Source organism: Desarmillaria tabescens (assembly GCF_030435595.1).
Source record: "Desarmillaria tabescens strain CCBAS 213 chromosome Unknown EV420scaffold_20, whole genome shotgun sequence".
NCBI lineage: Eukaryota > Fungi > Basidiomycota > Agaricomycetes > Agaricales > Physalacriaceae > Desarmillaria > Desarmillaria tabescens.
The window spans coordinates 595,039-620,552 of NW_026848319.1; the positions used below are offsets into that span (position 1 = coordinate 595,039).

Consider the following 25,514-nt stretch of genomic DNA (forward strand, 5'->3'; position numbering starts at 1 on the left):
CGATCAGTAGTTGCAACCAATACTCAACGAAAAATTCGGAAGTCGCTAGCCGCCACCCATTTGGAACCCGTTGTAAGTCACTGCCTTTTCTGCCTGCTGCCTTAATCTAGGCTGACCCCTCAGGATATGACATTGCATGTAGACGACAGTTTTTCAGTGCCAACCCGAAAACCTCAATGTATGCGGAGGGAATCGAGATTACTCTCGGGCTTCCCATCCTTGGTAAACTCGTCGATGGTTTTGGAGGATCTCGAGACTGATGATGAAGAGTGATAACATAGTCTGGTATTTATATAGTAGTATAAGACACTGGACAAATTTATAGAGCTAGAGCCGCAGACAACTCCATCTCATGCCTTAGCTGGCCGCAAATTTCGGCGGGAGCATCCTTGGACGTGTAGACTCGAAGACCGAGGAATATCGAATCATCTCCAGACGCACGCTTGATGTCCTTGGCAATCTTTGTCTTTGCCTTGTCTTCATCGCTATCGTCATCAGTCTTGTCCTTGTCGACCTTTTTGTCATTATCTGTGGGGTTGGCTTTGAGGACACTGTCCTCGTCTGCTTTCTTCTCCTCTTTCCGCTCGCCTTTATCTTCATCAGCTGTCTTCTCCTTGTCGAGGCAAGCGGTATCCTTCGTGTCTTCCTTATCAGTGCTTTCCTTTGGCGAAATTTCCGTCTTCTTTCCAGCCTCTTCCTCGACTTTTCTCTCTTCGATGGCCTTCTTCTCCGCAGCTGCTTTCTCCTCCTCCGCCTTCTTGGTCGCTAATGCTTTCTGCTCTAGTTCGGACAAGTCCTGTCCAGCCAAAATATCCAAAGGAATGGGCAGATTCTGCGCTTGTAAACTATTATCAGTGTTCATGAGCCGTCGAATAACGCAGAAGGTGAAAAGATTACTTTGCATTGAAGTCTACAAGAAGAGAACGATCAGTCAGAGACGTGACAAGTGCTATTTTCGTGACTCACTCATAGCAATGGATTGACTCTTAGCGCGCTCAGTGAGTACCCTCGAAAGCAAGCGGGAATTCCAAATCTCGACGCCTTCTTTGATGTATGTCTAGCAGTCATTCTCTGATAAGAAAACATCGCAGAAAGATAAGTTTGTCTTACAGATGGGCGATATACGAAGCGATCTAGACGAACCTGAATTCAAATCAAATCAGAATGATGTCCCGCCCAGAACAATTAGTACGTACATGTACAACATACGAACCCGCCTCTAAATTCAGCTCAACGTTTACGCTCCGCGTAAAGAGCCTAGATGTCGAAGATTGCGCAATAGGATCCTTATCTCCCTTTTTAAACAACACGAAATCAAAGGTCCAGTGCCAGCGCCCTGATATAGGCGCGAAGTAACGACTGTCTAACTCGGACAGGACAATAACCGCCTTGGTAGCAGCAGGCAACGTGATAGTAACTTAGCAGCGATTCAGCGCAGCATGTTATAACAAAGCAGCAAAATAGAACGTACATGATACATCCCCGTACGTCCAGGCTGACGGAAGCGGCTGCACTGTTACATGAAACCACTGAGAGGACATGACCCAGTGCGCATCAAACAAAATAGTTTTGTCAATCTGCTGCCAACATTCCAAGAAGTCCGTGTCTACATCAAGGTCGCAAAGATGAGGGAAACCCGAGAAAGTAAAACAAGGCAAAAACGCACACTCCATGACAAATTGACCATCGTCTCCAAAGGAATGTCCAAGTTGGGGAAGTATCTCAAGCCATTCCGGTGTCCACTGTTTTGATCCATCTGACCATGGGCCAGTCCATTCAGAATCACCCCAAGGATTTCTGATGACAACGAAACGTTTGCCTTTGCATTCAACTGCTCTGAGGACCGAATATGCATGTCGGCTAATCAAACCGCTGACTTTGATAGAATCCTTCCCGCTACGACTGGAGTCAAGATCTTGGAACGAGACTCCAAAAAGGCGATCATGATTGGCCTTGAGCAGCTCTTCTGTCCAAAATAGATCTGGATCAAGGATGTCCTGTAGATAGCGTTAGCTACTGTCGTATAAAAGAAAAGCGTCAGCGGCACATTTGAGGGAATGAAGCACGTTACACCGCTGCGCCTAAATTAGCTCATGTTGGTTAAAGTAAATAAGTCATAGAACGTACCCCGTGAGGTCTTCAACGGCCTCGCAGGACCACCCGCCGCTCAAGGCGCCATAACTCCCATGGAGTTTCGCGTACGCCTTTTCGATCAACGGCACCCACGTTTCTCCATCAGTGCCGGACCTAGCAAAGTAGAGGGTAGCACTCCCCTTGCGCGAGGATTTGTTGTAGAGCGCCTTGTCGTGGTGATATAGTTGCTTTTCCGCGCTACTTAGCTCTTCATATTTGGGGACGGAGGTATAGAGCAGGCTACATAAATTGAGATTACTGCAGAATGAAGAGGAAGCAACTCACTCGTCGACAATCACCTCGACCCATTTATTGTCGCGGAAGAAAATGAATCCGTATACCCCAACCTCTTCGTCGCGCTGGATACTCATGTGAGATGCATATCGTTGACTGTCAAAAGGCATACGTACAGCAACACAGAACTTTTCCACTAATCCTGGGGATGTGCACATTGTTGCCAGTGCGGACACAAACCAGCAATCACCAATAGCGCCCTGAACTATATCATTCGAAGATGCACCATCGACGAAAAACTGAGGCTTGTCGAAGATCTGCGTTACGCGGAGTACATCAGAGGGGTTGTAAATTTCATTGCTTGCAAGTCCGTGAAGACACCGAGATCTGTCATTCTGTAGATCAAATTCATGATCTCTGTGAAATTTCAGAGCTGAACTAGGCTGCGAGGAATAATCGATAACAAACCTAAACTTTCGATTCTTCGCCTTGCATTCCTTTGCAATACGTCCGACTTGTGTCTCGCAATCGGCTAGTGCCTTTTCTAGTTCAGCGGTTACTAGTAGGCCAGCATGGTCTCGTTCTTGAAGGAATGATGTCGTGGTTTTCTCAACAGCCGGTTTCCCTTTAAAGAGATTGAAGAGTGGCATTGGTCCTGGGAAGAGAGTCGGTTCGTTGAGTTCTTATTGTGTGAAGGAGTCGGCAAGTCTGTCGAGTCAAGGGCAGGGTTTTGTATTTGATTTTGGCGCTTAGATAGGCGCTGCATGAAGGAGTACCTTGTAACTTGGTGCAGAGCTTTTCGACAGACTCGGATGATGCTTTAGTAACGCGTCGATTAAAATGTTTTCAAGGCTGCGGAAAACATACCTTTCGACCCCGCGCATCTGGAACGGAAGCTTGAGCGCTGATCTGGCGCTTAGACTTATCAGTGGTCGTAGTCTCGTATTGATCTAGCCCTAGTGTGGGTCTAGGCAAACTATGGCACTGCTTAGTGTGCTCTCACCTGATTAAGTCCTGGGCCAAACTTCCGAGAGAACGTTTGGTGTCACGGTCACCTAATAACTCGCAAAAGCTGCTCGCAAATGGTATGAGCGTCACGTCCTAGCACGTCCCACGCGTCCTCTTTGGATGTTATTCAGAATGGCAAATGATCGTTTCACCTATAATATCCGCAGGGAGAAGCTTTTTGTCCGACTTCTGCAGTGCTGATGAGCCGCCACTGCTTTCCGACAGCATAAGCGCCTGTTGTGAAATCGAGGGTTCGCCGTGAGGCCCCAGACGACGGGACATATCAACTGATTCATTACCTCGATCTGGCTCATAACCTAAGATTGGCCGAGACTCAGCTGCTATCAGTCTTTTCGCAAAGGAGTTTTTGAAGAACCTGGAATGCGATACAGGTCATCGAATTGTCCTGGTCGGGCGCGCTGCTCTTCATCATTTGCGGTACCAAATACAAAGCCTATGCTTATGTTCGCATCCATGCAATTGGCAGAAGCGAGATCCTCCTTTTCGTGCAAGGAGATGAGTCCCGGTGATCATGAACAACAGCTGGTGGCTGAAGCTGTTGCCATCCTCCAGTATAATAACGTTATTCGTGAGAGGAGGCTGCAGTAGGCTGCATCTTCCGACCAGCCGCATCTTCAAAAGTGATTACACCCTTGTACGACACGTTTCCTACCGTGAAGATACCGGTCACCTCCGCCCTTGACGACGCCATCGTTACGAGTGCCTATCCCACCGATGCTACTAGCATCAGTCGTCATGTTCCTAGACTTCTTTGTCGTAACGATGAGGGAGTGAAGCCTCTGGAGCATCGCAAAGTATTTTGACGATACTCCCAGTTGTTCAAGCGCTTTGTTTAACATCTATGCACAGTTCAAGCTTAAACAGTGTAGATTTTAACAGTTGGTCGTCGGTATACACGAAACACCGCTTGGCAGAACGAAATAAGCCAAAATAAGCCATCGAGTAAAAAGTGTGTCCCAGACAAAGCCAAAAGCGGTGGTGGTAGATCGCCCAATTGAATAAACACCAAAATATATCGTCCTCGATTCCAGGGCACGGATACACGGTTAGAAGAGGGGAGTGACAGACAAAGGGTGCAAAACAGTGAGCAAACTCGTCGCCCAGCACGGTACTTGAGGGAGGATCCTTTTCCTCCTCCCATCGGCTGAGTCTGTACGACGAGATATACTGAAGGACTGTTCCTGAACTTATCCAGGCCTAAACATGGCATATGAGGAGGACTCAGAGGAGACGGAAGTGGCAGCGGTGGTTCGGTCGTCCTGATGTATTATCTGCCGAGAAAACTGATTGAGTCAAGGTATCATTGAGAATCAGTGAGTCCACGATACGAACAGGTAGGAGATGGAATACACTCCAGAGCATGAACGCCTCGCTATGAACGCATAAAGGGCTTGGTGGACTCCATAGTTTGTCTCGTCCACGTTTCTAGTTCCTCCGATGGCAATATTTTCCATTCTTCCAAAACCTTTCGAAGGCCGTGAGAATTATAACTGTTTCGAAGTCGTGTCTTGACTCACATCATCCAGTTTCTTAAGCAACCTCAGTGTTTGCTCATCATTTTCATCGGTTCGTTTTGCTGTGTCCTGTAACCGAGCACTCAAGGCATTATTTTCTTGTTCAATCTAGTTCCAAAAGTATTAGAAAAGCAACGATGTCCTGAAAAAATGGTAGTTATTCACCTGAGAGAGAATTTCTCGCAGTCGAGTGTTCTCCTCCTGTAATTTAGGAATTGTTCTGGCAGCGATAGCTGCTCGAGGTTCGAGGTCTTCTTTCCATTCATCGTTGCGCTGTATTCCTGCAGCCTTTCGCTCCTTAGCCTCGTTAATGACTCGATGTAGAATGTCGATATTCTTCTGGACATTGAAACTTCGAAATAGTTTGTCTAGATCTCGCTACTCATGTCGTCAGGGCATATCACAGAATTGGTGCACTACTTACGAACGACTGAGACTCAATGTAGTCCGATATTTGATTGAAAATTGCGGTGGAGCCGTCCTTATCTTCCTTGGTATACGTCGGGAAACATTCTGCAAAATCTTCGTATCTAATCCGTCGATGAGAGTGAGAGCACCAACCAAAGGTGAGAGACGCACGTCCACTTTCTCGCTGAGCGCCGAACGGCGAGTTGAAGCGCAGAGTGAAAATATGACCAGCGTATGCTACCGCCCTGGGAGTTCATCAGTGTTTAGTTGAAGTTGTAGGCGTCGCGTGCACTGGTGCGCGTGGTGGGGCCTGGCGTGGTGTCACTTTTGTGACAATGTAACACTGACGACCCCTGACGACAGTTACGATCGGCTGAGTCGAAACCGAATTGGCGTCCATCCAACCTAGCAATTGGGCGCGAAGAATGTCGAATCATGAATATAGTAACATTATAACAATACTACAATATTTCTGTATTAAAAAGGCCTTCCTTGATTGTGTGCCAGTTGGATGGCGAGAGTCCTGATGACTAAGCACATTGAACTCTGTCTGTAGCCAACGTCGATGGACTCGGACCCGCTTCGCGATGAGGAGGCAGGCGTCCCTCCGCAACAACCGCGACGGCGCTCGTTCTCATCCGCCATTGTTCTCATGGTAATGCTCTTCTTGTTCACCAGCCACAATGGCGACGAATTTCTCGCAAGACACCAGTACCAGAACGCGCTACAATCACTGACGTATCAGCTTTCCAACTTTACTGCCTGGATGAATGGGACGGAGACCAATTTCTCTGTGGTGCGTTCTGTGTCTTTCCATGACGTATGATTTACTCATCTCCAGTAGCCAGATCGAGAGCCGTCTGTCACTTCTCTATTGCATGAATTCATCCCGGTGCATCTGCCTCTGGACCCTCTATACTCCTCATACTACTCCAATGTCACTGGATTTATTCGGGGAAGCTCGGCGTTTTTCAACATCACGCCCTCTTTCTTGTCCACAGTTTCCTACCCTTGGAGGAATGCCGCAGAGTCTTTCATGGCCGAGGTAAACGAAACAGAGGTCCTTGAAAGAGCTGGGACGTGGAACTGGACCGCCTCCCGGAGAATTGCCCTCAGCGTTTCGGAGAAGAAGCATTCACAAACGTCGGCAATATCTGAGGACCTCGTTTTGATTAATGCATGCCTTTTTCCGTCAGTGACTATATCTCACTAATACACGCACAGGGCCGGATAGAATTGACAGACGAAAATTCGAAGGAGGACTTGAAGTTTGATTTCGAAGGAGTGCACTTCATGCCCAATGGCTCAATATACGGGTTTGCGGAACCATCGGGGTGCGTACACAGGTAGATTTCCCTCCAATCCAATTTGACTATTGTCCGTCTAGGAGAAATATAGACATCAGGCTTTTGCCTTCCCTTGTGCCAGAAGATCGGAAAAACCAGACGGCACACTTTGTGGAACCTGAGCTTGCATCAAAACTGAAAAAACTTAAGAATATGATTGACGCAGGCGTCATCGAGCATGAACCGACGCCTCAAGGTAGTGACTTGTCATACCTCGTTTCCTTATCGTATGTCTGAAATGCGCGAACAGATGAAACTTCGACGTGTCCATTCGCTCTATATGCGCAGATAGACCCAGTTAGTATCTCAGAACATGACATGCAACAACTGGAGGAAGAAATGCAGCACCCAAAGGGTCTCCCCACCGTATCTCCCCCAAAACTTTCTGTGTCAGGCATCTTTATCAGCAAGGAATGCGGTATCATGTTTGAAATCCGGGAAACCGAGGGACTGAGGTTTGTATCTCAGCATAACTACCAGACGATATAGTAACGGTGTCTTTTAAGGTCTCGCACGTTCTTTCGCAAGGTTACGACATGTATGTGCTCTCATACTCTCATTTCTTTTTCTCATCTCTTCGTGTAGATGCAGGAAGCGCAACAGTGATCTATTTTATACTTCTTTTTGTCCTAGCGCGGCAAATGGAGCGGAGTCGTACCCCTTCCGGGATATCGCGAGTGTCCCGGTGGACGTTCTTCACACAATCCACTATCGATTCAGTTTCTTTCGCTGGTCATATCACTTTTGCTATTATAGCAGAAGGCCGGCCATCTCTCTCTCTTACAGCACCGGCTTTTTTGGCTTGTACCATGTTTGTTTACGAGGCGGTGAGTTATTCCGTCTATTTTATTTCTTACTTATAACATTCTCTTCTAGCAATTTTCTGTTCTTATACACCAAATTCAGATGCCCGAAGACACCGTTGAATCTGCGCCTGCCCCAACTACCGCTACTATGCCAGAGCGTACTAATAATATTCCACCACCCGCGGCGACTCCTGCGAACCCGGCGGCGACGACGACAGCAGCCCCTAATCTATCCTTTTGGGCATTTGCCATCCAACATCTGAGGTCCGACCCAGGTGCCAGACTTTGTAAGTTTTTCTTCATCATCACCTGGTAGTGTATATCGACGGGGTTTTCGCAGGGATCACAATGTTCATTTTTCTAACGTTCATCGTTCGAGTTATCCTATCGCCCACGCTATCCCTTATGTTCGTTGCTCTCACGTACTCGTCTATCTGGCTGCCTCAGATTATTCGCTCCATCCGCCGGGGTCGCTCAAGTGGATTTTCGAAAGAATACGTAATAACTACGACAGTCTGTAGGCTTTACCTTGCAATGTGTGAGTAATGTCTGGGTATATGCGATGACCTCGACTCATTGCCCGTTAGATTTCCTTGCTTGTCCAAAAAATGTTCTGGACGTTGATCCTCGCTGTGAGTCTCCGACATAACTTCCCTTCAATGGTCGGTCTGACAGCCAACAGCTTGGTCATACTACCTCGCTGCTTTTGTATGCCTCCAGGCCCTCATAGTCGTCCTTCAAGACGAACTCGGCCCAGCTTTCTTCCTTCCCGCAAAGGTACGCCACGATCTTGAAGGAACGAAGGAGCCGAGGTGTACTCATCAGTATGTTACAGTATGCCATTGTGAAGACCTACGATTATCACCCAGTACTACCGCTTCCCGATCCTGAGGCGCCGGAACAATCGCTCGGAGATTGTGTAATCTGTCTGGATGCTATCCTAATAGAGTCGCCTTTGTCACGGAAGAGAAGGTCGACTGATGAGAAGCATGATGACTGGGATACCCGGAGCACAGCAAGCAAACGGAAAATAGCGAAAGGCATTGATCCAAGCGGGATTCTAAACGCTGTCCAAGCTGGCGTTGGAAACGCTGTTGCGAGGAAAAACTACAGTCTTGCGCCATGCCATCATCTTTTCGTGAGGCTTATTTCTTTCCCCTTGCAGGATACTGATCATTGTCCCAATCTCACAGCACACTGAATGTCTTGAGAAGGTCAGTCATCCATCTCTATTTCTTTCCATCGGACACTGACGTTCCTGCCTCTTAGTGGCTTGCTATCAAGGTCAGTATTATATACAGGCTTTCAGTATCATTGACAAATATGCTGGCATAGAACATCTGTCCGCAATGTCGTCGACCTCTTCCACCTCTATAGTAGATCCTGGATATATTTATTTGATGTTGGAATTGGATTAACACACTGTATATCTATCGCATGTAACTAATCTGTATCTCAAATTTATTCCTTAGTCTGGAGAATAGAGATCGTGGAGAAGTACCCTTTTGCAGCGCCACTTGAAAGCCGTAGTTACCAATCCGGCTTCTTAACGCGACTTGCACGGCGTCGATATGGACTCTTCATCTATCTCGCGCGTTGCCTCCGATTCCACACAAACTCATGGATCTTCACGCCGCACACCAGCATCATCTGTCTTGTGGGCTCATTTGCTGAGAAAAGACACGTTGGCTGCTGCGCCAAGTTCAGACATCCCTCTTCCACCCATTGCGCCAACCGACAGAACAGGCACATCACTGCGAATTCTCCTTCATGATACCCAAGCGCATTTTGAAAAGTTTTCTGAACGAGTAGAAAAGCTTACGAAGGGTGTGGACGAGGCGAAGCAGGAGCTGGGGCTCACGAAGACGCTCTTTCAACGAGAGCACGAAGAGCTAACGAATGAGATGTATAATCTGGGTGAGTGTCTCTATACACCAGCATATATTTGCTTTTTGCCGACGCTTTTCTCCAGTCAACCGATGCCAGACCGAGATTCAGAAAACGGCTGGGCGTCCTGCACAGGCTGAAAGAATGGAAGAGTTTTGTAAGGGTGTACAGCTAAGGCTGGATGGTCTAGATAAGCGCATAGACGCTATGCAGCTGGTAAGTCGGTGATGCTTTGCATATGTTCATTGTTCTAAATGGCTAGTAAAGCTCTATCAAAGCAGCTCGCAGACGATACAGAGCCAATCCCAGGCCCTCCAGACGATTCAGGACCAACAAGGCACTATTCTCTCTGCTCTGATGCCTCTTCTTCCCCTTCTCCAGGCAGTTCCCCTGCACATCGAGACAGCCCGTAACTCCATCAAGGAAACGATAATACAATCGCGGCCGTCAGAATGGCCGTCAGAGAAGACCTCAGTAACTCGTTCGAGCTCGTCGGTCAGACAGGTCCCTTGCGAACAACCATCACCATTGTCCGGAAGGAAGCGACGTCGTATAGACGAGAACACATCCTGCATTCCCGAGGATCAAGAACACCAAATCTTTGTAGCTGCAACACATAGGTCCTCGACGACGCACAGCTCTTCACTCTCGAAACGGAAGTCGACGTTACTAGTACCTGCGCAACAACAATCTTCTTCAGCTATGGGCTCTTCGTCGACTGCTTTGTCTTCGCTGATAGGTATGGGTACGCGAACTCCCTATGTGAATGCGACTTTGGATCCAAAGACACCTCGTCGTCCCCTGGCTGAGATCGCGCAATACACTGATCAAAGGGTTTTGAGGTCACCTCTCAAAAACCAGGTTTCTTCTGCGTATACTCGTGACCGTACGTCCTCCCTCCGAGGGCGGCGGCCTTCTGTATTTGCTCCTGCACCCCGACCTTCTCGTCTGCCTCAGCTTCCTATTTCGGTGCCAACTCCGGTATCGAAATCCAGTGCACCTGACGCTACTATGACTGCAAGCCGCGTTCATCGACCTTCTCGTCTCTCAGAATCGCTCCTCCTCCCAGTGCACAATCTGCGGTGCAGAACAACACTCTTAGTTTACCTGCGAGTACAAACCCGAATCATCGACCTACATCGTCACTACAGCAGGCCGCTCGGACGACCGCACATACTAATATATTCCCTGCGCCTCCACCTACTTTACGACAAAGAAGATCTCCTTTTGTGAGTACCTTCCAAGCCTTGAACAATACCTGTGTCTAATCATCGTGTGGTTGCAGCGAGAAGGTCGGCGGTTTATACCTCTCGACGATTCTGATGATTCTGATGTTGATGCGGTCAATGGATAATGAATGTCTTTGTTTTTTTTGGTATTCTACGCTTCATTTACTTCAGCTTGTCGGACGAATGAACCTAGGTTGTTATGTGCTGCAGTAAATACAGCGGTGCCCTATCGTGGAATTGTTCTCTAAACTGGATCCATCGTTTTAAGTGTCTTTTAACGGCGTCTGGCTTTTGCACTTCGTAAAAGGTGTAGGGAAGTGATGCTGTCCAACCAATTTGTTGATAGCAAAGTAAGGATAAGTTCTCATCAACGACGACCTATCGGTAGAACCGTTCGACTTTCTTCTGGATATTACTATTCTCCCTCTCGACGCTTGTTCCTGGAACTTTGGCTTAGAACGGCTGGCTGGGAAATATATCGGATAGGACGAAGCAATGGCCTTCCACGGCCATACATGATTTGGGTTGGTCGCAAGGTTGATGGACACAACTCTCAAGAACAGGACTACGAGGACATGGCATAGTACGCGACGTGACGTGACATGAAGCGTCGCGGGTCATACGCTCGGGGGCGGGATCGTGGGCATTGGGAAATTGAACACGAATGTTATCCGAATTGGGTAAATCTCGCCAGAAGAACTGTCGATGCGTGTCATCGTCGCGCGAATGACGTCGACTGTGGCTGGGATCTGCGCTACCTGGGGTGGGCCCTCAGGGTATAAAAGGACGCGACGATTCGACAACCCATATCTCCCAACTCTTCCCTCTACTCCCATCATCTCTACTGCTTTTCAGCAACACCACGCTCGCTACCGTCCAACTCGATACCATCACTATGCTCTTCAACGTCGTCAACGCTGCTGCCGTCGCTGCGCTCGCCCTCACGATGTCCGTACACGCGGCGCCATCATCTCTCGTGAACAGAGGAAGCGGTGCAGCCGTACGTGACTAACTTGGTTCTGGTCTGTTCCACTCTGATGTCCATTGTTTAGGACATCGTCAACAACCTCAACCTCAACGCCTTCGGTGACTCCGGGGCTCTTAGCAGCGGTCCCGGTAAAGTTGTTGCTGATTTGTTAGGCGGCATTACTAGCGGTCCTGTCAGCAGTCTCGCCAACGACGTCAACGACAATGGCGCCAGCGCTGTTACCACCGTCCTCATCACTCATATCGCCACCCTCCTCAATGAACTCCACCTTTTCGTCAACCATGCCGACAACACTCCCACCAGACTTGGCGTCGATACCATCTTCCGCGCTCTCATCGCTGCTCTCGAGGCCATTCTGAACGGCACTCCCCACAACTTGGACGCCCTTTCCAAAGTTGACAGTCTTCTCGACCTTTTTGACCTCTTTGGCACCCTTGACGACAACGAAGCTTTCGTCCCGCTTGCCCTCCCAGTCATCCGGAACCTTATCGCCGCTTTATTCGAGTCCTTCGCTAGGGAACCTCGCGTCGCCAACGCTCCTGCCACCAACAACGCTCCTGCCACCAGCAACGCTCCTGCCACTAGCAATGACTCTCCCGCCAGCTCCGCCCCTCCCGCCAATAACGACAACTCCGCCAGCTCCTGCACTCCCGCCAGCACCGTAAACAACGGGAACAACGAGTCGCCCTCGTCTTTCGGAATCAGTGTCAACGGTATGTCTACATCTGCACGGTAAAGCATTCCTCTGACGAATATGGCCCCCCACAGATAATGCTCATGCTGTGAGTTGCATACCTTCGACCGTCTAATGTTGCTTTACTAACTCGCCCTGTTTTTCCAGTCTGGATCCGGAGCTTGAAGAGTTAATGAAGTTTAGGATGTGGCAGTTGATTAGTCCTTGGCGTGTTCGTTAGGGTTTATTCTGCGAGCTTTTTGATGTATATTAAGTAGTATGTGAGTTCGTCATACTGTAATGATTACGAATGCATATTATTTGTGATGATTATCGTGGTATCTTTTTGAGTTTTCAAAAAGTTCCTATCCTGTCAAACAGTTTGATTGTCCTCGACGAACAGTTTCATATTTGAGTATTACCGTCCAGCCTACCTGCTCTTTCTCATTCGCTCGCAGTCTCGGAATCTTGCTAGGTTTCTGTTCCGATACAGGCCGGCAGCCACTAAGTGCTGTAGTCGGTATTGTCGTTCCTTTGTCACTCAATCTCTTCAGTTGATCAGCTATTCCATGTAACAACTAAAATTCCCCCCACGTCGGCTTCTAGCTTTCGCAAAAAGAAAGAAAGAAAGCATTTTCTTCAAAGTACTGGGGCCCGTTAGGGCCCATGTGTACAATCTATGACTACGTGGCATGGCTGGTTGGTTGTGGTACGGTATTTCTGTATCTAGAAGAGCTTTCGTCTTTCTTGCGACGCTTGTATGGGTATCTACAACGCTGAGTACGGGTATTCTAGTTCTACGAGGGAAGGGATGTATCTAATCAGTAGTTTGCCTGTTCCAGGGGAGAATTTGGGAACTTGAAGGGGGGCCGCGCGGTTTTGAGGATTGTGGTTCGCAGGCGTCCATGGGGACTTTGTGATAGCAACGCTTTCAGGGGGTCCGTTAGTTCATTTTATTGAAATGTTTCATTCAACCACTTTCCTCTGAAGCGGAGGTGGCTGCGAACTGTTCCCCCCCTCGCATGCTCAAGGGGGGGCATCATTGTCCTGTTTAGGAGCGTACGTCTTGGACTTCCTTCTATGGGGGAGGGTGGTCTTCAGGGTGTTGAAGTATTCGGGGAGGCGTCTCGTGGCGTTTACAACACTGATAGTTGAGTGTATATGTTTTGAGGTAGTAGAGATTAGGTGACGAAGTTGAAGATTGGCGATCTTCGTTCGCCGGCGTAGCGTTTGTCGTTCGCCAGTGTATCGACGCTGGGCGGCAGGTAAGGAGGAAGTGGTCGGAGAACAGTTCGCCTCGAGTCAGATCGTCAAAGAGTACCGCTAGCGGTGACTTCTAATTTAATTATGTTATGTTCGAGAGAAAGTTCCTTCGATGGTATCTTGAAATACAATTCTGACTCGTATAGATTATCGCTTGTCCTCATCGAAGAGTTTCTCTCGCTGTGCATTCCACTTCACCTATCCAAACTTCTACCGGATTACCACCTGATCCTGCGATCTCGTCAACCTTTTTGAAGTGAATATCAATCTCCTTTGCCATGACCCAAATGGTGCGTTCTGCTTCATCGCGTTCTTTGTATCCTAAGAGGACTAAGGGACGTTTTGCACTCATCGTCGTAAGACTTGCGAGTGTGCGAAGGAGACCCGGAAAAGAAGATGTATTATATGTGACGTCGGCCATGCTGCATTGGTGAAAGAGTCGGTACTTGGCGATCATACAGGCGGAGGTATACGTACATTACAGCGTCAAAGCCGTCGTCCAACGATTTGATATAATCGGGCAGGTCTTCATCCCAGTTCAACACACTGGCTTTCGGACGGGCCGAGCCGGAGGGAAGCAAGTGCCCGTTAGATGCGATATTGTGCTCCAAAAGAGGGATCGCTGACTCTGACGTCAAGATAGTTTACCGGGTTTCTACAAAATAATGAGAATCGATCGAACTTTTTTTCACCTGCCCAATATAGTAATTCACAGGTACCGGTTTTCTTTTAACAGCGACTCGACACCAAGAGCAACGGTAATGATAGAATAAACGGTTTAGAATTGATTCCCGAAGCAGTATACAATGTTTTGGTGTCATCAAGTCATGCAATGGAGCCTGCAGTCGTGAAGAAAATACCGCTGATTTGGGATTTGACAGACCAGATTAGTGGATTCATGAGGATCACAAACCAAAGGCCCGGGTGGTGATATCAGAGACTTTGATGGATAATTCGGAGAAATATAGCCCAGTTGTACGTCAGGAAGGTATAATTCGCAGTGCTTATGCATTTGGTGGAATCCAAGATGGGGAATTACTATACTGGGCAGCCGAAAAAAAGTTCGATCGATTCTCATTATTTTGTAGAAACCCGGTAATCATTCGAAACGTTATATGTCTAGATGTGTACGAACCCAGATCGGTAGTCATGATACAAGACTTGCTGTCGTCCCGTTCATCGCGCAAGGCTGCCAGAGTCAAGGACAAAACGCCTGTTCCCGCACCTGAAAGACCATGAAACGCAGACAAGGATCAAGGATATGCACACCAACCCAGTTCAATGATAGTTCTATTCTCTTTAGAGAATAGTGCCGTCTGCAGCGTTTCAGGCAGTTGTGCCAATCTTGATTTAGTGACCAACCAAGAACTGAGACCGATACCACTGTCCCATATTTTCTATATCTAACCGAGATAAGACGAGTTTTCAATGAGAAATATTTGAAACACCTTATCCAAGTCGAATGAAGTCTGCTCTGTTATCTTCATCGTGCCGCGATGCAAAGCATAAATTCTTTCAATCCTTGCCTGTTTTTTCTCTGTTGCAGTGGACCGTCCAAATTGCACTGGCATAGATAAGACCCCAAAGGGTAGTCTTCCCAGGACGTCGCTGTCTTGAAGGTTAACAATGGCATCTGAAGCCGTCGAAGAGGCGGTCAAGATAAGCGTCCATTCCTGGCCGTCTCGGACTAAAGGTGGCAAGGGAACAATAATCTCCTTGTATGCATTCTCTTGTCGCCAAGTGGTCAATTTATTTGGTCTGGTCTGGGTTCCTAGTGGTGACGACCAGATGTAGAAGATGTCTTGCGTGCTGTGATTAAATTCGGTACGAAGGTCATTGGTGATCTGTGGTGTAATGCAAAGCTTTCCGGACAAGCTGACATATGATGGAGGAGGTCGTAGGAATGAGATGTAGTAGAACATGCCGACCAGTTAATGAATCTCGATCCGCAATTTTTTTGAGAGGTCATGCGCGGGCCTATCTTGCTTCCTAATCGGGTCAAGACTCAATTAAAATTACATATTTTCCTTTTATTTTCCTTTTCTTCTTGCTCTTCTTTCCCTCGCTGTTGCGATAGCCTCGGATGGTCTACCATGAAATGCCAAGTACGCATTGGACAATACCGACTACAGCACTTTGGAGTGGCTGCCGGCCTGTATCGGAACAGAAACCTAGCAAGATTCCGAGACTGCGAGCGAATGAGAAAGAGCAGGTAGGCTGGACGGTAATACTCAAATATGAAACTGTTCGTCGAGGACAATCAAACTGTTTGACAGGATAGGAACTTTTTGAAAACTCAAAAAGATACCACGATAATCATCACAAATAATATGCATTCGTAATCATTACAGTATGACGAACTCACATACTACTTAATATACATCAAAAAGCTCGCAGAATAAACCCTAACGAACACGCCAAGGACTAATCAACTGCCACATCCTAAACTTCATTAACTCTTCAAGCTCCGGATCCAGACTGGAAAAACAGGGCGAGTTAGTAAAGCAACATTAGACGGTCGAAGGTATGCAACTCACAGCATGAGCATTATCTGTGGGGGGCCATATTCGTCAGAGGAATGCTTTACCGTGCAGATGTAGACATACCGTTGACACTGATTCCGAAAGACGAGGGCGACTCGTTGTTCCCGTTGTTTACGGTGCTGGCGGGAGTGCAGGAGCTGGCGGAGTTGTCGTTATTGGCGGGAGGGGCGGAGCTGGCGGGAGAGTCATTGCTAGTGGCAGGAGCGTTGCTGGTGGCAGGAGCGTTGTTGGTGGCAGGAGCGTTGGCGACGCGAGGTTCCCTAGCGAAGGACTCGAATAAAGCGGCGATAAGGTTCCGGATGACTGGGAGGGCAAGCGGGACGAAAGCTTCGTTGTCGTCAAGGGTGCCAAAGAGGTCAAAAAGGTCGAGAAGACTGTCAACTTTGGAAAGGGCGTCCAAGTTGTGGGGAGTGCCGTTCAGAATGGCCTCGAGAGCAGCGATGAGAGCGCGGAAGATGGTATCGACGCCAAGTCTGGTGGGAGTGTTGTCGGCATGGTTGACGAAAAGGTGGAGTTCATTGAGGAGGGTGGCGATATGAGTGATGAGGACGGTGGTAACAGCGCTGGCGCCATTGTCGTTGACGTCGTTGGCGAGACTGCTGACAGGACCGCTAGTAATGCCGCCTAACAAATCAGCAACAACTTTACCGGGACCGCTGCTAAGAGCCCCGGAGTCACCGAAGGCGTTGAGGTTGAGGTTGTTGACGATGTCCTAAACAATGGACATCAGAGTGGAACAGACCAGAACCAAGTTAGTCACGTACGGCTGCACCGCTTCCTCTGTTCACGAGAGATGATGGCGCCGCGTGTACGGACATCGTGAGGGCGAGCGCAGCGACGGCAGCAGCGTTGACGACGTTGAAGAGCATAGTGATGGTATCGAGTTGGACGGTAGCGAGCGTGGTGTTGCTGAAAAGCAGTAGAGATGATGGGAGTAGAGGGAAGAGTTGGGAGATATGGGTTGTCGAATCGTCGCGTCCTTTTATACCCTGAGGGCCCACCCCAGGTAGCGCAGATCCCAGCCACAGTCGACGTCATTCGCGCGACGATGACACGCATCGACAGTTCTTCTGGCGAGATTTACCCAATTCGGATAACATTCGTGTTCAATTTCCCAATGCCCACGATCCCGCCCCCGAGCGTATGACCCGCGACGCTTCATGTCACGTCACGTCGCGTACTATGCCATGTCCTCGTAGTCCTGTTCTTGAGAGTTGTGTCCATCAACCTTGCGACCAACCCAAATCATGTATGGCCGTGGAAGGCCATTGCTTCGTCCTATCCGATATATTTCCCAGCCAGCCCTTCCAAGCCAAAGTTCCAGAAATAGGCGCACTGCATCTTCGTCTCGTAGCTCAATAACCACCATCACGGTTGTCCGTCCAGGCGTCGATACATAATCAATTGTGTCCACCAAAGCAGGCATTAGAGACGGGTGATATATGCAGTCAACTACGAATACAAGATCCACAGCTGGAAACTGAAATGCTCGCGATCGCTGCTTCGATGGAGTCGCATGAAGTGAAAGCCAGTCAAGCTCGGCGATTGATATATTAGTCGTATCAGGAGAGCCAGCGCAGTTGAGTGATACGTTCTTTTCAAGTAGCGGCAAGATTTCACTAGTATCGGTAACAGTATAATTTCGAACCCAAGGACTCAGTGCCATACTCAACAGACCGGTACCCGCCCTGTTGCAGCAGCTCAACGAAAGAACGAGAAATAACGTTTTAAGAAAGGCTAACCCGAGTTCTAGTATTGCCATGTCTCTCAACGTAGTCTTGTCAAAGAGAGAATCCGTCGGTGCAGCAAAGTGGAGCTGTTCAAGTACCAGACGCGCAAAATCAATGCTGTACGAAAGGATTAGTCTCGCCATACTGCGGTATAAGCTTCAATAGTGACAACCTAGCTTTCCACACCACGCTTCCCGTGTCCCCATTCCGACTTCGCAAGGCGGTAACGTCCTGGGCGACGCTGATTTCAATTGTTCTCCCGGCCGGTCTCGACAACTTGGTTGGACGTTTCGAGGAGTGCCTTGAGGACTTTGCTCGAGGTAGAGGTACCGGAGGAGCGCCCATTGGTGGGCAGAGGTCTAGCTGAACCGTGAGGACATCATGATGCGAATCTTGCTGTCCAAGTCCACGAAATTCTCCCGAGTATGGCGAAATGCCGCCCTGAAGATCCGAGTATATCAAAAACACCTGTGATAAGAGTAAAAAATTTAATACGGGTTGAAAGAGATTCAGTAGTAAGATAGCACCTCTTCGTCTGCATCAACAACTAACTGTGAATCTTCTGGTAACCGAACGGCACCACAATTACGATTACCGCCGTCGTTCATTGAAGCAAAAAGCTCTCGTAAGGTTAAGCCGTCCGGCGTCGTAATGGTCGGCACTAGCCCAAACTTTGTTGTCGGTTGTTGTCAATGGCCTGTCGATGCTCTCTTCGTCGGTCCACCGTCATTTAGCACGGTCGCTACCTCCTTTGCACACCACTCGTCGATTATTCACCTCTGGAAGATGCCTGAGATACACTGAAGCTACTCAGAAGATTCATGAGCCACCTTTCGAACGGCCTAAATTTGCGGAAAGGCTAGGCCGACCTCAAATAAGGAATCAAGTCCTGGTATGCTAGATTGCGCTTTTGGATGCTAAATAGCTGACTGGAGGCAAGTTCTTCGTATTTGGGTCGTCGCTTGCGTTTTCTTATGCCGCATGGAGAACCAATTTTGAGACAGAGGTGTGGGCGAACAGGCTGGCTGCAAGCACGAAATGGACCGACATCACCAGTGCGGACTTGCGTAGACTTCAACAGATCGAATTAGTCAAGGTATGTATTCTGTTTTCTGTGCCTAATCATCTTTAACCCAAACCGACACACGACAGAATCTTCGAGGACTCTATGCTCTTATTCAAGACCAAGCTTCGCAGATCCCTCAGTTGCTCCGACCGTGGATCAGCGGATTATATCTTGCCTTCGCACAACCCTATGCAGATGCCTCAGATGGGCGACGCCTCTGCTGGAAACTCTGTTTGCTTAACGCTGGCGTATGGGTGGCTTGGAATGTATCACGTTTGCAACCTGTGATGATTCGTAGTTTCATGCACCACCCGCTTTCCGGCTTATCGTACACCATGCTTTCAAGCACCTTTAGGTACGTATCTTCAGGGTATTCATTTCACAGATTGTTTACTGGCTTGTAAATACAGTCATAGGTCAATCATCCATCTCTTGGCCAATTGTCTAGCGTTGGAAAGCTTTGGTAGCCGTTGTTAAGGTGCTATTTTGGCTCTAGGCTGATTCTTTGTTCACAGGATCGTCCGCGTCGGTGTATCTCTCTCAGTCCCAGTCCTCTGCATCCCCGGATCAACTTGAATCAACATCGGCATACCATTTCCTAGCCTTCTACCTTTCAGGTGCGCTATCTCAAGCAGCCATTGGCCAAATGGCTCTGATCCTTTTCTAACTTGATCTAGCTGGTGTGTTTGCATCCCTCGTTTCGCACACTGTGGCCGCTAAATTCAAGTACCCCCGTCTCATATCGCGCTTATCTTCTCCTGCCAATGCACCCAAAGCCATTGACACATGGCAAGCGGCAGTTTCTTCTGCAGCATCCACCACGGCAGCTAGTGCAACCACAAAAGCTGCCACCTCGTCAATAATGCCTTCATTAGGCGCCTCTGGTGCCATATATGCCTGCGTAACAATGACAGCTTTGGCATTTCCAAACGGGCAGATTGCTCTAACCATTCCTCCTTCATATCCCATCGATATACAATTAGGTGTTGGCGCCTTGCTGGCACTAGATGTTCTGGGTGTAATTCGAGGATGGCGGTTCTTCGACCACTTTGCCCACCTCGGCGGTGCAGCTTTCGGTGTCGCATACTACACTTTTGGCCCGACGTTTTGGACCTACATGAGGGGTGCTGGCGGCGGCAAAAAGTCCGATCAGGAAGAGGAGTAAAGGAAGTGTCGGTTTCCGAGGCCTCTCGGCTCCGGACCCATATAAAATTTATTCAAGACAGTTTCTGTATTCTCACTCGTTCACACTCTGTAGATGCTATAGAACCCAAGATATACAGTGTCGTGAAGAAGCCAAAACGGGTTTGACTTCCGCGAGTTCTTCCAAGATTGAGAATATTCCATGCATGCATCTTCTAAGAAATTCGTGCAGATCCGACGAAGATAGCGCTTCACTTACCTTCTATATACCGTCTTTGCACTTCCGTCGTAACGAGCGGACTTCCTAGGCTTCTGTGAACATTCTTCCACAAACTTGGTTCAGAAAATGGTTACTATAAACACACCCCATATTTCAGGCGTTGTCCGTCTTCATAACTGAGCCCCAGTCCACACCAATGGCTCGCACTAAAAATTGTGCAATCAAGAGTACGGGAGGGAAGAGTGCGTCATATCTGCTGTTTTTCTACTCCTTTCTAACCAACCTTCATAGCCACTAAAAAGCCGGTCTTTACTAACAACAATCCTCTTCCTCTTCCCCCCAGGCAGCTTGCCGTCAAGACCCCCCAGATGCCTGCTCACAAAAGGTTGCGGCGTCATCGCTTCCGCCCTGGAACTGTGGTCCTTCGGGACATCAGGAAGTACCAAAATTCGACGAACCTGCTTATCCGAAAGCTGCCTTTTCAACGTCTTGTCCGCGAAATCGCACAAGGCATTCAGGCAAGTCATCTTGATATTCTCAAGCTGTTGCAGTACTTATATGCTTGGCAGCTTTTCCCTCTTCTTCGCTTCCAGACGTCTGCTGTCCTCGCCCTGCAAGAAGCTGCAGAAGAGTATTTGGTTTCGATCTTGAAGGACGCAAACGCCGCATGTCTCCATGCGAAAAGGGTCACTCTGATGGCTCGGGATGTTGCTCTCGTTCGAAAGGTCAGAGGTGGCCGTGAAGCATATTGAATCTGAGACTAGGATAAGGGGGGATAGAAGTTACGAACGTATAAATTTTAAGCCTGGATAATCAACTGTGATTTTTGCTTTCATTTCAGTGAATGCCTCAACATGATGCCATGTTGTTTAATCGAGGGTAAATAATGTGGCGTGCGATCACCTTATGACTACTAGCCTCATGTGGATGAGGGTATTACAAACACAGTCGTACGTCTGATTACGCTCAACTGGCTTGGCCATTCCGCTACTGCGGACTAGCCTCGGGATCCCCACGCAGCAAGACGCACAGCACAGGGGAGGGATCAATTAAGGCTCCAAGTGCGCTTAGTGGTCAAGCAAAATCAACAAAATCACGTTATTCCAAGAGACTCGGAATCGTTGTCTACAAACCCTCAACGTTAACATCCGCATTCCTTGTCAGCAGAGGGAGCATATGTACAGCAATATGCGATGACCGATCACCGGGAAGTAATAATATCATTCGATCACGTGGCGGAATTTTGCCTCGAAACGACATAATAAGGACCGCAGCTACCTTGGCCTCCCCTCCGTTTTGCCTAGTTCCCCTTCTCGCTGGGCGAGCACAGCAATCTTCTATCCGATTTATACCTCTACCACCACGTTCCTTCACACATCTCTTCCTATCCTTTTATCCCTCTCCAATGCTGTCGTTGTTACCTTTTTGTTTTGCCCTCTTGCTATGCGCCTCGTCAGATGTTTTCGCTGCTCCTCAACCAAAGCCTGCAGGTAACGGGCTTTCGATGAATCTACATAGACGGCGTCCCGCGTACAAGTCGAGGGAAGAGTGGGGTCAGTGGGCGAGGAGCCACAGGGAGATGTTGATGACGAAGTATGGTGCTTCAATACCCCAAAAGCGCAGTTCGGGTGCCAATTTGTGAGTCGTTGGCTGTTGCCGATGGGTCAAGTTTTTCATCCCGTATGATATGTAGGTTGGTCAACCAAAACACCGACTCGAGGTATGCTTAGCTTGACGACGAGTGCCAACATTCTCTGATATCATCTTGTTAGTTTCTACGGATCGTTGGCCATTGGTACTCCTGCTGTTTCTTACAACGTGATATTGGACACAGGTTCTGCGTGCGTTTGTCCGTGGCCTTAGACTTACAGTTTGCTCTAACTACAGTTATAGTGACCTGTGGGTAGCCGACAGCGACTGTGTCACAGGATGCAGTAGCATACCCACGTTCAACACCGCCGGCTCCAGTACCTTCGTCAATAAGAGCACCGATTTCTCTATATCGTATGGTAGCGGTGGCGCTGCTGGCTTCTTAGGCTCTGATACTGTCCAAATGGCCGGTTTCTCCGTATCAGATCAGATCTTCGCTGTGTGCGACACAATAACATCGGGACTGCTGTCAGACCCTGTTTCTGGACTTTTGGGCCTGGCTTGGGAGTCAATATCAACAGCCCAAACCACTCCCTTCTGGCAAGCGTTGGCTTCGGGAGGCGCTTGGGATGAGCCTTTGATGTCATTCCAGCTGACACGGTACGCACTTCTTCCATTTTGATGATCTTGTTGTCTGATGAAAGCCGCAGTTACCTTGGAGTCAGTAGAGCTAGTAGCCTCGAACCTGGAGGAACCTTCACCATGGGTATGTTCGCGTAGAACCGATTATTGCTAGACGCTAATAATCGCTTTACTATAGGCTTCGTCAACTCCTCGCTGTATACTGGGGAAATCGAATACATGGATCTAGTAGACTCCGGAAGTTACTGGTTGTTGTCCCTGAGCTGTGAGACCTCTGTCTATTCATTCCATCGTGGCTTAACGACCAATATCCGCAGCTCTGACCGCTCAGGGAAGTTCCGTGACCATAGGCGCCGGTTCAGATGCCTATGCTGCGATTGATACCGGTACCACCTTAGTTGGAGGTCCTTCCGCTTACATCGCTAATCTCTATTCGAAAATACCTGATGCGACTGCGGGTACAGGCGACTACGACGGATACTATATATATCGTGAGTAATTTTTAAATGTGCTACTTTTAGCGTTCTCAAACAATTCTTTAGCTTGTGATACCACTGTCAACGTTACAATGTCTTTTGGCGGACAAAGCTGGTCCATCAGCAACGAGGATTTCCAGCTTACCCAAATATCACAATCGGAGTGTATAGGCGCCTTCTTTGAGTTAACGACGGGAAGTAGCGCACCCGCGTGGATTGTTGGTGATACTTTCTTGGTACGGTTATAGTTTCAAGATTAATGTTGCAACACTGATTTGAGAATCACTTGTTAGAAAAATGTCTACTCTGTCTTCCGATACAATCCCGCAGCAGTAGGGTTTGCTGCGCTGAGCGAATACGCCTTGTCTATGAATGGTGACACTAGTGCCGGAGTACCAACCGCGACCATCGGCTCTATTGCAGCGGCTGTGTCAGCAACGGGCAGTTCCACGGGAGGACGAAGTAATTATGCAAGCCGGACGTCGCTGGGTGCCGGAACATGGCTAACAACATTAGTCTTGATCGCTGCGGTTTACCTATCATGACGGCGTACTAGATCATTTTTATCTTTATTTTCGCTGTTGGACGTAAGACAACCTATCTACGCCCTCCATCCCCAGCCAAGTTATGTATACTGTATCGATATTAACACATGTTACTTTCTGTTAAAATTAGTTTTGGACTACAGATATTGCTGGCTTTCAATGATGCGGGGGTCTGCCAGTGATAACATATCTAAGCCATGGCATCGAAGCAGTTCCACAATAAGGACAGCGACAAGCCAAAGCAGCGACTTAGAAGATTTGACAATGCGCGAAATTCATGCTACGACAATGAAATTCCACCAAGCATGCTGAGGAGACTGTCCCAGACAATACAATCCTACTAACTCACGTAGAGAAGGCAACGGACCACGAAATACAGAGCGAAAAAGATAAATATGGGGCGATACACTAGGAGTACAATAAAGATATGCGAATGAAACATGATTCTATGAGCGCTCTCCCCTCAACCTACGAGCCAAAGCCAAATCTTTAGGCTGAATAGTAACACGCTTCGCATGAATCGCAGCAAGATTAGTGTCCTCAAACAGAGACACAAGGTATGCTTCAGCTGCTTCTTGAAGCGCCATCACAGCAGACGATTGGAATCGCAGATCAGTCTGGACATCATCGCATCAACAATCACACCCCGTACAAATCCACCATATACACACCTTGAAATCCTGAGCAATCTCACGAACCAATCGTTGGAAAGGCAACTTCCGAATAAGCAACTCCGTAGACTTTTGATACCTCCGGATCTCACGAAGAGCAACAGTCCCAGGACGGAATCGATGAGGCTTCTTCACACCACCAGCAGCCGCCTAAAACAACGTCAGACCCGACGCGACAAAGAACGCCCAAAAACTCACAGCAGTTTTACGCGCTGATGACTTGGCAGCCAATTGTTTACGAGGAGCCTTTCCTGTTCAAAGATCAACACAGAAAGACTACCGCCACCAATAAGCCACCAACCTCCAGTAGATTTGCGAGCTGTTTGCTTGGTACGAGCCATGGCAATTAATAAAGGCAAGTCGAGTCAAGTAGTAGTGGTAGTGGTGATGAGTGGTGCTGGCGGTAGCGGATTGAAGTAAGGTTCTCCTCAGTTTGGCCACCGCGTTATATACAAACACGACGCGTCTGGCCACGTGATGGGCCGCGGTGTCCTAAATCAACAAAACAAGGAATGAGCACAGCCACCTGTCGGAGCTACATAAGGACAGCCGCCTTTGAGAGGCTCCCTCAATCGGTTACTCTCACCTTTACCACCACCATCAACACCACCTTTCATCAACACCCACCAAGCCTCTAAGCGGCTATACTTTGATAACTTTATCCACTACACAACTCTATCGACATGTCTGGACGTGGCAAAGGTGGAAAGGTGAGCATTGGGTTTTGTTGAAGGTCTCTGATCTTGCTTGCTGATGGGGATGCGATGTAGGGACTCGGAAAGGGTGGAGCCAAGCGTCATCGCAAGATTCTTCGTGACAACATTCAGGGTGAGTGTCGCTGTGGATGTTTTAGTTTGCTGTTGGTTGCTGATGAATGGATTGCCACTTGGGATTAGGTATTACGAAGCCTGCTATTCGTCGACTTGCTCGTCGTGGGGGTGTGAAGCGTATTTCTGGTCTTATCTATGAGGAGACCCGTGGTGTTTTGAAAATTTTCCTGGAGAATGTGAGTTCTAGGTTTATGCCACTGTGCCTGTTCTTTTCTGATTTGTTTGATGCAGGTTATCCGGGATTCGGTGACGTATACTGAGCATGCGAAGCGGAAGACGGTGACTGCGCTTGATGTTGTGTATGCACTTAAGCGGTCAGGTCGTACTCTTTACGGCTTTGGCGCATAGGCGCTTTTCAGTTGCATTCGTGTCTGTATTTCTACATGTACCGCTACTATTTACTATTTATTATCGATTTCCTATTGCATCAGTGATTTGTCGTCTTGAGGTCAATTCTATGAGTGTTTACTTCCGTTAGTGGGACTTACGTGTACTGTGTATTGCAGATTCATTCAATCATGGTGTGTGAATTCCTCGTTTTGTTCGAC

General features: G+C 48.3%; 13 protein-coding genes across 13 annotated transcripts; 7 read left to right on the top strand and 6 right to left on the bottom strand.

Moving 5' to 3' along the window:
- Positions 1-78: 78 nt before the first annotated feature.
- Positions 79-3,017, bottom strand: EV420DRAFT_1687674 (uncharacterized protein; the record flags this gene model as incomplete). The annotated part of the gene is made up of 12 exons (XM_060479300.1): positions 79-845; positions 898-910; positions 967-1,057; positions 1,111-1,143; positions 1,197-1,417; positions 1,472-1,606; positions 1,667-1,997; positions 2,048-2,075; positions 2,128-2,373; positions 2,419-2,492; positions 2,544-2,784; positions 2,836-3,017. The coding sequence occupies 12 exons, from the start codon at positions 3,015-3,017 to the stop codon at positions 320-322; spliced, it is 2,121 nt and encodes a 706-aa protein (XP_060330124.1). The 3' UTR covers positions 79-319.
- A 1,454-nt stretch (positions 3,018-4,471) lies between these two features.
- On the bottom strand, positions 4,472-5,625 carry EV420DRAFT_480628 (uncharacterized protein). Its single transcript, XM_060482323.1, has 6 exons — positions 5,490-5,625; positions 5,335-5,440; positions 5,076-5,288; positions 4,914-5,018; positions 4,729-4,861; positions 4,472-4,667 (listed from the first exon to the last, which is right to left on the bottom strand). Exons 1-5 carry the CDS (start codon positions 5,573-5,575, stop codon positions 4,769-4,771), a joined length of 603 nt encoding a protein of 200 aa, XP_060330125.1. The 5' UTR covers positions 5,576-5,625; the 3' UTR covers positions 4,472-4,667; positions 4,729-4,768.
- Positions 5,626-5,809: 184 nt separating this feature from the next.
- On the top strand, positions 5,810-8,949 carry EV420DRAFT_1547626 (uncharacterized protein). The gene is made up of 15 exons (XM_060473351.1): positions 5,810-6,114; positions 6,163-6,495; positions 6,543-6,652; positions 6,706-6,860; positions 6,915-7,119; positions 7,171-7,202; positions 7,250-7,491; positions 7,541-7,757; positions 7,811-8,008; positions 8,058-8,102; positions 8,153-8,247; positions 8,306-8,608; positions 8,664-8,684; positions 8,740-8,754; positions 8,806-8,949. The coding sequence occupies exons 1-15, from the start codon at positions 5,884-5,886 to the stop codon at positions 8,845-8,847; spliced, it is 2,244 nt and encodes a 747-aa protein (XP_060330126.1). The 5' UTR covers positions 5,810-5,883; the 3' UTR covers positions 8,848-8,949.
- Positions 8,950-9,041: 92 nt separating this feature from the next.
- EV420DRAFT_1643681 (uncharacterized protein) lies at positions 9,042-10,711 on the top strand (the record flags this gene model as incomplete). Its single annotated transcript, XM_060477546.1, has 5 exons — positions 9,042-9,387; positions 9,443-9,573; positions 9,625-10,326; positions 10,380-10,586; positions 10,643-10,711. 5 exons carry the CDS (start codon positions 9,042-9,044, stop codon positions 10,709-10,711), a joined length of 1,455 nt encoding a protein of 484 aa, XP_060330127.1.
- A 429-nt stretch (positions 10,712-11,140) lies between these two features.
- Positions 11,141-12,523, top strand: EV420DRAFT_480899 (uncharacterized protein). Its single transcript, XM_060482324.1, has 4 exons — positions 11,141-11,586; positions 11,639-12,287; positions 12,343-12,356; positions 12,416-12,523. Exons 1-4 carry the CDS (start codon positions 11,482-11,484, stop codon positions 12,431-12,433), a joined length of 786 nt encoding a protein of 261 aa, XP_060330128.1. The 5' UTR covers positions 11,141-11,481; the 3' UTR covers positions 12,434-12,523.
- Positions 12,524-13,348: 825 nt separating this feature from the next.
- EV420DRAFT_1687714 (putative methyltransferase-domain-containing protein) lies at positions 13,349-15,432 on the bottom strand (the record flags this gene model as incomplete). The annotated part of the gene is made up of 5 exons (XM_060479301.1): positions 13,349-13,932; positions 13,988-14,138; positions 14,646-14,735; positions 14,784-14,907; positions 14,959-15,432. 5 exons carry the CDS (start codon positions 15,430-15,432, stop codon positions 13,671-13,673), a joined length of 1,101 nt encoding a protein of 366 aa, XP_060330129.1. The 3' UTR covers positions 13,349-13,670.
- Positions 15,433-15,905: 473 nt separating this feature from the next.
- Positions 15,906-17,077, bottom strand: EV420DRAFT_481020 (uncharacterized protein). The gene is made up of 3 exons (XM_060482326.1): positions 16,818-17,077; positions 16,117-16,765; positions 15,906-16,061 (listed from the first exon to the last, which is right to left on the bottom strand). The coding sequence occupies exons 1-3, from the start codon at positions 16,920-16,922 to the stop codon at positions 16,021-16,023; spliced, it is 795 nt and encodes a 264-aa protein (XP_060330130.1). The 5' UTR covers positions 16,923-17,077; the 3' UTR covers positions 15,906-16,020.
- EV420DRAFT_480993 (putative methyltransferase-domain-containing protein) lies at positions 17,078-18,448 on the bottom strand. Its single transcript, XM_060482325.1, has 4 exons — positions 18,311-18,448; positions 17,956-18,251; positions 17,796-17,900; positions 17,078-17,741 (listed from the first exon to the last, which is right to left on the bottom strand). Exons 1-4 carry the CDS (start codon positions 18,389-18,391, stop codon positions 17,234-17,236), a joined length of 990 nt encoding a protein of 329 aa, XP_060330131.1. The 5' UTR covers positions 18,392-18,448; the 3' UTR covers positions 17,078-17,233.
- Positions 18,449-18,486: 38 nt separating this feature from the next.
- EV420DRAFT_1620994 (uncharacterized protein) lies at positions 18,487-20,014 on the top strand (the record flags this gene model as incomplete). The annotated part of the gene is made up of 6 exons (XM_060475637.1): positions 18,487-18,675; positions 18,724-18,879; positions 18,936-19,204; positions 19,260-19,312; positions 19,365-19,466; positions 19,527-20,014. 6 exons carry the CDS (start codon positions 18,487-18,489, stop codon positions 20,012-20,014), a joined length of 1,257 nt encoding a protein of 418 aa, XP_060330132.1.
- A 197-nt stretch (positions 20,015-20,211) lies between these two features.
- EV420DRAFT_481089 (histone 3) lies at positions 20,212-21,080 on the top strand. Its single transcript, XM_060482327.1, has 3 exons — positions 20,212-20,454; positions 20,504-20,730; positions 20,782-21,080. The coding sequence occupies exons 1-3, from the start codon at positions 20,409-20,411 to the stop codon at positions 20,962-20,964; spliced, it is 456 nt and encodes a 151-aa protein (XP_060330133.1). The 5' UTR covers positions 20,212-20,408; the 3' UTR covers positions 20,965-21,080.
- A 537-nt stretch (positions 21,081-21,617) lies between these two features.
- On the top strand, positions 21,618-23,465 carry EV420DRAFT_1271234 (aspartic peptidase A1; the record flags this gene model as incomplete). The annotated part of the gene is made up of 9 exons (XM_060467626.1): positions 21,618-21,850; positions 21,906-21,932; positions 21,985-22,053; positions 22,106-22,462; positions 22,513-22,568; positions 22,623-22,709; positions 22,762-22,935; positions 22,987-23,156; positions 23,214-23,465. 9 exons carry the CDS (start codon positions 21,618-21,620, stop codon positions 23,463-23,465), a joined length of 1,425 nt encoding a protein of 474 aa, XP_060330134.1.
- A 446-nt stretch (positions 23,466-23,911) lies between these two features.
- On the bottom strand, positions 23,912-24,477 carry EV420DRAFT_1270974 (histone 3; the record flags this gene model as incomplete). Its single annotated transcript, XM_060467612.1, has 4 exons — positions 23,912-24,082; positions 24,137-24,286; positions 24,335-24,387; positions 24,438-24,477. 4 exons carry the CDS (start codon positions 24,475-24,477, stop codon positions 23,912-23,914), a joined length of 414 nt encoding a protein of 137 aa, XP_060330135.1.
- Positions 24,478-24,715: 238 nt separating this feature from the next.
- On the top strand, positions 24,716-25,494 carry EV420DRAFT_1547659 (histone-fold-containing protein). Its single transcript, XM_060473352.1, has 4 exons — positions 24,716-24,846; positions 24,907-24,964; positions 25,033-25,142; positions 25,198-25,494. The coding sequence occupies exons 1-4, from the start codon at positions 24,820-24,822 to the stop codon at positions 25,312-25,314; spliced, it is 312 nt and encodes a 103-aa protein (XP_060330136.1). The 5' UTR covers positions 24,716-24,819; the 3' UTR covers positions 25,315-25,494.
- Positions 25,495-25,514: the final 20 nt, after the last annotated feature.

What these genes read in the sequence shown, in the direction of transcription:
- EV420DRAFT_480628 (XM_060482323.1), bottom strand. Translation starts at nt 5,575, where the DNA reads ATGAACTCCCAGGGCGGTAGCATACGCTGGTCATATTTTCACTCTGCG. An exon ending in TGCGAGAAATTCTCTCTCAG is followed by an intron (nt 5,019 to 5,075) that starts GTGAATAACTAC and finishes TTTTGGAACTAG; the next exon opens with ATTGAACAAGAAAATAATGC. An exon ending in TGCTTAAGAAACTGGATGAT is followed by an intron (nt 4,862 to 4,913) that starts GTGAGTCAAGAC and finishes GGCCTTCGAAAG; the next exon opens with GTTTTGGAAGAATGGAAAAT.
- EV420DRAFT_1547626 (XM_060473351.1), top strand. Translation starts at nt 5,884, where the DNA reads ATGGACTCGGACCCGCTTCGCGATGAGGAGGCAGGCGTCCCTCCGCAA. An exon ending in GCATGAACCGACGCCTCAAG is followed by an intron (nt 6,861 to 6,914) that starts GTAGTGACTTGT and finishes ATGCGCGAACAG; the next exon opens with ATGAAACTTCGACGTGTCCA. An exon ending in CTTTCTTCCTTCCCGCAAAG is followed by an intron (nt 8,248 to 8,305) that starts GTACGCCACGAT and finishes AGTATGTTACAG; the next exon opens with TATGCCATTGTGAAGACCTA.
- EV420DRAFT_481089 (XM_060482327.1), top strand. Translation starts at nt 20,409, where the DNA reads ATGGCTCGCACTAAAAATTGTGCAATCAAGAGTACGGGAGGGAAGA. An exon ending in CAAGAGTACGGGAGGGAAGA is followed by an intron (nt 20,455 to 20,503) that starts GTGCGTCATATC and finishes CAACCTTCATAG; the next exon opens with CCACTAAAAAGCCGGTCTTT. An exon ending in AAATCGCACAAGGCATTCAG is followed by an intron (nt 20,731 to 20,781) that starts GCAAGTCATCTT and finishes TATGCTTGGCAG; the next exon opens with CTTTTCCCTCTTCTTCGCTT.
- EV420DRAFT_480899 (XM_060482324.1), top strand. Translation starts at nt 11,482, where the DNA reads ATGCTCTTCAACGTCGTCAACGCTGCTGCCGTCGCTGCGCTCGCCCTC. An exon ending in ACAGAGGAAGCGGTGCAGCC is followed by an intron (nt 11,587 to 11,638) that starts GTACGTGACTAA and finishes TCCATTGTTTAG; the next exon opens with GACATCGTCAACAACCTCAA.
- EV420DRAFT_480993 (XM_060482325.1), bottom strand. Translation starts at nt 18,391, where the DNA reads ATGAACGACGGCGGTAATCGTAATTGTGGTGCCGTTCGGTTACCAGAA. An exon ending in TTGTTGATGCAGACGAAGAG is followed by an intron (nt 18,252 to 18,310) that starts GTGCTATCTTAC and finishes CTCTTATCACAG; the next exon opens with GTGTTTTTGATATACTCGGA. An exon ending in AGCGTGGTGTGGAAAGCTAG is followed by an intron (nt 17,901 to 17,955) that starts GTTGTCACTATT and finishes CCTTTCGTACAG; the next exon opens with CATTGATTTTGCGCGTCTGG.
- EV420DRAFT_481020 (XM_060482326.1), bottom strand. Translation starts at nt 16,922, where the DNA reads ATGCTCTTCAACGTCGTCAACGCTGCTGCCGTCGCTGCGCTCGCCCTC. An exon ending in ACAGAGGAAGCGGTGCAGCC is followed by an intron (nt 16,766 to 16,817) that starts GTACGTGACTAA and finishes TCCATTGTTTAG; the next exon opens with GACATCGTCAACAACCTCAA. An exon ending in TTTCGGAATCAGTGTCAACG is followed by an intron (nt 16,062 to 16,116) that starts GTATGTCTACAT and finishes GGCCCCCCACAG; the next exon opens with ATAATGCTCATGCTGTGAGT.
- EV420DRAFT_1547659 (XM_060473352.1), top strand. Translation starts at nt 24,820, where the DNA reads ATGTCTGGACGTGGCAAAGGTGGAAAG. An exon ending in GACGTGGCAAAGGTGGAAAG is followed by an intron (nt 24,847 to 24,906) that starts GTGAGCATTGGG and finishes GATGCGATGTAG; the next exon opens with GGACTCGGAAAGGGTGGAGC. An exon ending in TGAAAATTTTCCTGGAGAAT is followed by an intron (nt 25,143 to 25,197) that starts GTGAGTTCTAGG and finishes TGTTTGATGCAG; the next exon opens with GTTATCCGGGATTCGGTGAC.